General features: G+C 43.2%; 1 protein-coding gene across 1 annotated transcript; it reads right to left on the bottom strand.

The window, feature by feature from the left end:
* Window positions 1-1,134: 1,134 nt before the first annotated feature.
* LOC306697672 (STAM-binding protein-like A) lies at window positions 1,135-8,018 on the bottom strand. Its single transcript, XM_079161689.1, has 10 exons — window positions 7,880-8,018; window positions 5,683-5,921; window positions 5,432-5,507; window positions 5,257-5,352; window positions 4,500-4,893; window positions 4,188-4,312; window positions 3,583-3,720; window positions 2,738-2,850; window positions 2,474-2,573; window positions 1,135-2,074 (listed from the first exon to the last, which is right to left on the bottom strand). The coding sequence occupies exons 2-10, from the start codon at window positions 5,883-5,885 to the stop codon at window positions 2,018-2,020; spliced, it is 1,302 nt and encodes a 433-aa protein (XP_079017815.1). The 5' UTR covers window positions 5,886-5,921; window positions 7,880-8,018; the 3' UTR covers window positions 1,135-2,017.
* Between the last annotated feature and the right edge of the window lie 155 nt (window positions 8,019-8,173).

The raw sequence follows: 8,173 nt of genomic DNA, 5'->3' as shown, positions 1-8,173 counted from the left end.
GCTGCACTTTACCGCCCCCTGCTGGAAGAACGGAGAACAAACAAATACGTTTTCTCTCGTTGGGACTGTTCTTTCTTTTTATTAGGAAACCCAAAATGTCTTACAAGCACCTTAATGACAATATATTGGCCTGGTTAAATGAATGACATACCATAAATATTGTGTGAGAAGACTTTGATATATTATTATAACATTTTGATTCAGCAAACTATTATAGCCTTTACTTGTACTTATACCTGCATAATATTGTTTTCCCTACTGCAACACTGCTGCACATAATCTTAACATATTCATAACCACCCCTTGATGTTTGTTGTATATATTACCAGTTATTCTGTATTTTACTCGGTCATTTACTGCTTTTGTACTTCTGACAAGACGCCAAACTGCCTTTTCTTGTCTCGGAGCTGACTTGGACAATAAAGTTGAATCTAATCTAATTGATCCCGATACTCCTGCAGGAACATGCAACAGATTCCTTGCGTCTCTCTGCCGTTGTGTTTTTTATTCCATGCTTTCCACTAAAAAGATAATTTAAATAAATACATTTATCAATTTCTTTAGAAAGCAAAACTCAAACACATGTTCAGCCGTGCTCTAATTTATGTTCTTTTGACAGTTTTCCTGAAACTGAGAGCCTCAGATTTATGTTTCTTATATAATATTCAGAACAATAGCAGCTCAGTCACTGTCTTAACGATCTTAACGTCTCTCTACCTTCACAACATGACATATTATCACTGTAAATCAAAGTAACAGCGCCGTTTGAATACTCTATGACATGCTCATTTATCATCTATGAAAACTCAAGTTTCATCTGATCTTTGAAACGTTAACACCCACTTTGTCTCTTTCTCTTGTTAATCTCTAGGTGTGCACATAACCCTGAACACAGCTGTGTTAATTATTATAAAAAATAAAAAGGTGTTCAAATAACATTTAAATATAAAAATATAATTTTGTATGCATTATTAAATTAATCTCATCTTCTACACTGGATGAATAGTAATTCCGTTAAATTCTCTCACATGTAAACTACATTTTATTCTGTAACTAAACTAAATATAAACCATTTCCTGGACAAACATGACAAACACGACCACACAGAATAAATGAATCTACAATGAGTTTTATTGTGACTTGGCATTTTATTCACTGAAGTTATTCTCATAATTATGGATAATCGTTTACTTCTTCTAACAAGCGGAAGGGAGCAAACAAAAAAACGGTTGGAGGCACGATCCGTGCTCGGGTTGTTAGTGACGAGTGTTAACGTGGAGCAGGAGGTGCATTCGGGTCGATCACACGTCCTCTGAAGCACGGACACATTATTCGGGTAAACCGACCGAGCCCATCGTAAGCAGGAACGAAACAAAAGCTCTTTATAGATGAAGGATGCTGTGGAGTGATGGTGGTTGCTTATAAAAAAATAGAATACAGAGCAGCATCGCTGCCTGCGTACCTGAGTTACATCTGGCTTTCGTTTCTCCCATCATTCATAGCACTTCAACGGCTTACGACGAACACACGGCGCATCAAAACAACAGAGATCCAACAGATCTCACACCGAACTTCACGCTGCACAGAGAACAACTCGACGAGCGAGCGAGCGTTCTCGTCCATGGCACTTTTATCTTTGTCAGGCAGAACCAAACTCTGATGGCAGATTATGAAACAAAAGGTTGGGTTACCAGACACGGACAAACATATATATATATATATATATATATTTTATTAGAGACAAAAATCTAAAGTTGAACGGTAAGGAAGCAGAGCACACACGGAGACAAACAGAGGGGATGAAGAGCCGGAGGTTTGAGGGCGGGTCCTAGTCGTTTGCTTGGAAAGTGCAATAATATGTAATATCTTTTCTTTGAGAACAACTGAAGTCTGTAGAAATAGTGAACTCGTGGTCGGCGTTTGCTCAGAAACCGTCCTGACACTAAAATGAGTGTTTCCTCCAGTAAAATGTCTCCGCTTTGATAAAACAGTCCCGAGTGTTCTGGTGACAAAAGAATCACCGCAGATCCATCATGGACACGGTGTCGTCGGTGATGTTCACGTGTCCCGCGTGCTGAAGAGAAGACGAGAGAAAAGATTTCAGTCTGAGGATTCTCACATGGACAGAAAAACAGATACAACGCAGTACTGCTTGTACTTTATATATCTAATATATCACACAAAGAGCATAAAAGAGAGCATAAATAACAGCTTCAGTTCCCCAACAGAAAGGTCTGTCTGGCATGGAAAATAACGCAGAAAATACGTCCACAGCAGCACATTGCTTTGCTCCTGTGCTGGTTTCTCTTGTCTGTTCCTCTAAACTGCATCTATTGTATTAATACACCGACTATGGAGAAGTACCTCATACTGCCACACTTCAAAACACCCAAAACTATACCGTTAAGTGTTCAAAATGCAGTAAAGTGTGTTTAAATAATGTACTTATTAGTTAACAGGTTACAGGACTCACTGTAAACAGAGGGGGGTCTTTGCTGTGCGGGTGAAAGCCTTTCTGTTTACACGTGGAGATCTCGTCTGTTCCTCGGTCCGTCAACCGGAAGTAGCCAATTCTGAGAGAAACACAACAAACACACGGGTCAGCGTGGAGAAGAGACACGGCAGCATGCCGACACACACACACACACACAGGTAACGGTTGGAAGGAGAGCGAGCTGAAAGAATAAAACTCTGTAATGTTTGTAGAGACGGGACGGCAGCAGGTCTTCCGACTCACTCGTTAAACTTGGGCGAGCAGACGATGGCGATGGCCTCCGGCATCATCATCTGGTAGGAGCAGTGCGTGTGGAGGTCCACGCTGGACAGGAAGGCCGTCTGCGTGGGGTGAGTCTGGGAAACACGCAGAGTCAGTTTAACTGGTGTTCAACGCACAAACACATGCCCACATGATGGTTCAAATTGTTGGTTTGTGGACTCCGGTTTTGAAGCCTCGACTTCGGGCATGTTGGCCAGTGTTTGGACTGCAGAGGAGTGACGCCGCGGTAAAGATGCCGTATACGTCTCTGGCAGAGACCTGTCAATCACAGTAGCCCCGCCCTAAAGCATCCCCTGCTTTATGGTCTGTTTGACTCTAAATGGACCATCATTTACTAAATGAACATCATGCTGTATTGAAGAAGACTTGAAACTAGAGATTGAGACCATAAACTCATGTTTACAATGTTTACTGAGGTAATAAATCAAGAGAGAAGTAGAGTCATTTTCTCATAGACTTCTATACAACCACAGGAGTCGCCCCCTGGTGGACATTAGAGAGAATGCAGCTTTAAGACACTTCTTCATTGGCTTCACTTCTCTGAACCGGAGGTTGCTGCCTGGTTTTTCCTGACGGGCTCACATTGTTATTATAAATGTCCGACAACACTTAAATTCATCAACACTTTTCTCTGAAAAGGCATGAAAGAAATACAAAGTTTTCAAGAATTGAAGGTACCACGGGCTGAGTTATTGATAAACTAATAGGTCATTTTGGGGGTGAAGTGTTCCTTTAATGTTTTTCAGCAGGATCAGCCTGTATTCTGAGAACAGCAGACGATGATTTGTTCGTCCATCTTTACTCACGTGTATCCAGCCCAGGGTGATGAGATCGTACTGGTCCTGTATGAGGAAGAGTTCCTCCTCATTTTCCGTGTCGCAATAGTCCGGTCCTCCGCTCTGCTTCGGTACGATGACGTGGGTCACGGTGAACGCATTTCTGGTCTGGAGCAAACACAAAAACAAGACGTCACGCTGTTGCAATCCTTTAAATTATGCATCGAAACCGTCTCCCAAGAAAAGAATCCAAGGACTCTGTAGCAAAAAGTAACGGAGCACCGAAAAAGCGCTCCGTCATGCACACAAAAACAGTGACGCAAGCGTTTAGTTAACGATGTAACACAAACAAAAGCCACAGCAGACCTGGGACAGTGAGAGAAGTGTCAGGTTATGTTCTCCCCCTCTGGGGTGGGAGGTCAGCTGATGTCTCCGTTTCAAAATCCACATTTCTTATATCGTCTCAAGAGAAACATCCTTTGTTTCACGAGAACAGGGGATTTCTTTCTCTAACCACCTCAGGTCATGGATTTAAAGACACGATGAGAAACATTTAGTTAACATCTCATTCATACATTTTTTGCTTCCTGTAAACGGGAGGGGGAGTCACCACCACTACTACTTCAGAGGCTTACCAGTTTGCCGCACAGGATGCCGCACGTCTCCACGGCTCGGCTCGTGTTGGCCTCGGCCAGCCTCAGAAAGCTCCGGCACAGCTCGGCCGGAACGGCCAACTGCCGGAGAGCGTCCACCATTGTGTCTGCAAAAAAACCAAACACATGCAGACGAATACAAGTTAGACTCTTGTGGCGTTCTGAAGCGAGGCATGGCGCAAACAGGAAATGAAGTAGGTCAGGAGGGAATAAATCAGCTCAGAAGTGCAAATACTTTAAAGCAGTATTTAAATCCCCGTGAAGGCCAGCCCCCCTCGCGTCAGATTAACTCACTGTTGTTCCCCGGGCTGACCAGAGAGCCGGGCTTGAGCGACCGGTCGAAGCTGGGCATGGCGGCGGCGCCGGGCGTGCCGATGGTCGCGGGCGGGCGGTCGTGTTGGTGGTTGTTGTCCCCCGGGCTCTGCGGGGCGGCGTGGGGCCCCTGCGGCGGGGGTCCCTGGATGCCTGGCAGGAGGGGCGTGTTGGAGGGAGGCGCGGTGGGCGCGGCGAACTCCAGGAGAATGCGCTGGCGCTCCTTCTCCAGCTCCTGGCGGCGGATCATCTCCTCGAAGGCACTGAACTGCTCCTGCTCCCGCTGCCGCCGCTGCATCTCGGCCACGCGCTCCCGCTCGGCGTCCAGCGCCCGCTGCTTGGACTGCTCCCGCACCGCCGCCTCCTGCTCCGCTTTCTGAGCAGAGAACACACATCGGTTGCTCTCTCTTTTACGTCGGTTGTTCTTCAACAACATGCAGTTTTGTTGCAGAGTAATTCATGTTTGGTCTTAATATCGATGTTATACAAAGTGTGGCTATTTAAGGTCAATGTGTTTGTTTTACCTCCGTCTGTTAATGAACAAACGTCTCCCTTTATTACGACTCTGATTAATGTTTCACCCCGTTTAAGGTTTGCACAACTCACTGTAAAATCAGCGTACAATGCTTGTTGCTTTGTCAATGTGTATTAGATATTGTTTATGTTTACAATGTCATTCAGCTCAATGTCTCAACCTGTATACGTTTCTTTAAATGACAGAGACTGCGAACACGTTTACCTTTTTGATAAGATGCTGTGCATAGTCTTGTTCAAATCTCCGCAAAAGGGCTTTTTTCAGAATCTCTGCTTGAGGAAACGCGACGTCCTTCAGTTTCTGCAGACGGAAGAGAAACGTCAACATTTTCAACAATTAAAACGTGTTGTACAGGAGAGTAGAAACACTGTCTGCGTACCTTTAGTGTGTCCTTCTTCTCGGGAATGTTAGCGGTCTTGTAGTCCCGATGTTTGGGAAGTTTTTCTATAAAGAGACTTGATGAAAAGAGAAGAAAAGAATCTCACAACTGACTGATAAACCTTTGTGTTCACGCCTGCACTGAGAACAGCACGTCTTCATGTGAAAAAACCTCAAACTAGCCAAACAATGAAGGAGAAATGAATGTACACAATGACACCAGTAACAGCTGATGAGCCGCTGAACACTCACGTGATGTACTTGTTGTAAAGGACGAAGGCGTGCTCGATGTTGCCCTCCTCTGCGTAGATGCTGGCCATGCGGATCATCTCCATCCCGGAGCGGAAGTAGCGGCGCGGCGGCACGTCTTCGTTGACTTCCACCGAGCTGCCCTTCTTGGTGAGAGCGCGGACTCGCTCCTCCGGCTGCAGACTGGTGTCGTCGTGGTCGGCCATCGCGACGGCTCGGCCAGAAACAGCGAGGGAGGCGAGCTGAGGAGTGAACACTGTGGTGAGTGGACAGTCTGCAAAGGAACGCTGTGGTGACTAACCTGAAGAAGACCATGGACACCAACAGTCACAAAGCTTTTCCAACACTGTTATTATTGGTTCAATCCTTAGAATATATTCCTTATAGAAGACTTTGATTATTTCATCATTTAAGTGTCTGTTCAGTGAGATCGTCTGCTGAGTTTTTGAGCGATTCATCTCCAAACTTCTGCCACCAACTCAAAACAATTAAAAAATAAGTTGCTCAAAGCACTACAAATATGAAAATTCTAATATCATAGTTTTCATTGAGACATTTAATATGAAAGTGATGCAGTCGATGCCGGATATCTGCTGGAAAATAATGAAAAACTAAGAAACAGCTACACAGAGTTCCTCTGTAAACCAATAGGGTTGTGTGAAATATTAATAATAATAATAATAATAATAATAATAATAATAGCATTTTCATTGTTTAGAACCAGCATTTTCCTTCCTTCATGACTGCTGAGCATCTTCCACCAAAGACCAGAATCCTAACGTGTCTGTATGAGCGCGTACTGCAGTACTACAGGGACTTTAACCGACGCTCTATTAGAGGGTAATATTATATTATATATAGAAGTCCTGGCCAAGATGGCGGCGTAACAGTTTCACACAAGCACCACGTTAAAAACACCAATAACAGAAGTAAAAAAGGAAGAAGTAATCTGACAAAGATATTTCACATTTAATATGGTGATGATGTGATGATCTGAAGACTTGATCTTCATCATTAATGAGTGTTTTTAGTAAATCTATCCAGTAAGTGTGGAAGAACAAACCATATCCTGCATGGAGGAGCATAAAAGAACCAGCGTCCCTCTCTTCACGTCCTGGCTGAGTATATCTGGAGGAACACTGTGACTCTGCAGCGACGGTCCATTCGTTATGACTCGACTCTTTATCGATCAAACGAAGACGAACGTGAGAACGCTTCATCAGCGCGCTGACTAACGGTCAGACGGCTCGTATTGATTCAGTGTGGAGAGAGAGCAGTGGTTCAGCTCAAGAGGTGCGGCTCTGATGAAAGGAGAAAGCTGCTCAGAGGTTTAGACTCTCTTTGTATTTTTAAAAGAACCGCAACTCACTTTTCTTCAAGTGTGTTCAGTGTGAACGGTTGTACAAACACGGCTAGTGGTGGGATGTAACTAAGTACATTTACTCAAGTACTGTACTGAAGTAAACATTTACTTCTACTTTACTTACTTTTTCATTTTATGAAACTTTAACTTTCTACTCCGCGACATCTCAGGAGCAAATATTTGACTTTTCACTTCATTTTTGAGACAGCTTGAGTTACTTTTCATCCACTTTCAACTCATGAAAAGTTGACTTTTTAGAGATTTGTGGTTCTCGCAGGAGAGCGAAGCTACGAACATACGATGATCTGATAGAATGTGATGCATTGCTGTAGAATAAACTACACAACAGTATATAAAGGAGTTAAAATGAGCAGTAAAATGTAAAATACAGATTAATGTCAATCAGGAAACTTTATATACAAAAGTTAAACACTGACAGGGAACATGCTACTACACAATGACTACTTATTACTTTACTTATCAGTAGGCCACATGTACTGATGTAACACACGTTTACTTCAGTAAGATGTTTAAATGCAGGACTTTCACTTGTACTGTTGAGTTTTCAGAGTGGTATTAGTACTTTTCAGCAAGTAAAGGATTTAAATACTACTTTAGCTTATCGACATATTTCTGTATATTTATCATCTTTATAATCTGACAATTAAAACTACATTTCGTGTCAGAAAATAACCCACACCCACACCCACACTGTCACTACAAGGGGATCAAACGACGTCGCGTTAGCCGCACTTAGCTAACTCAGCTAACTTAGCGCAGTAACGTGACGAGTTTAAACCGCTAACGGTCACTGAACACCGTCATCGTCACTCTTACCTGATAGAGCTGTAAACCGAAGCTCCAGCAGAGCTACATGTAGCCTCAATCAAAAAACACGAAGAATCAAATATAGCAGAGTTGCTTCAGTGGGCTGAGCCTCCAGCATCTGTAGCTTCACTTCCGCAATCACAACAACTTCCGCCTGACGCATGACGCGTCATCGTGACGTAAATTATTTTCTTATTGAAAATCATTTTATAGCTAATAAAAAATAATAGATAAAAAAATCAACATTTGCACAGATGTGTTTTTGATCTGATAGGAATTTGAGTTATTTATTTTGGTTTTCTT

This window comes from Pholis gunnellus, assembly GCF_910591455.1.
Source record: "Pholis gunnellus genome assembly, chromosome: 6".
Taxonomy (NCBI): Eukaryota; Metazoa; Chordata; class Actinopteri; order Perciformes; family Pholidae; genus Pholis; species Pholis gunnellus.
This window is presented reverse-complemented; position numbering and strand designations above follow the sequence as displayed.

What these genes read in the sequence shown, in the direction of transcription:
- LOC306697672 (XM_079161689.1), bottom strand. Translation starts at nt 5,885, where the DNA reads ATGGCCGACCACGACGACACCAGTCTGCAGCCGGAGGAGCGAGTCCGC. An exon ending in CTTTACAACAAGTACATCAC is followed by an intron (nt 5,508 to 5,682) that starts GTGAGTGTTCAG and finishes CTTTTCATCAAG; the next exon opens with TCTCTTTATAGAAAAACTTC. An exon ending in AAGACCCCCCTCTGTTTACA is followed by an intron (nt 2,075 to 2,473) that starts GTGAGTCCTGTA and finishes TCTTCTCTTCAG; the next exon opens with CACGCGGGACACGTGAACAT.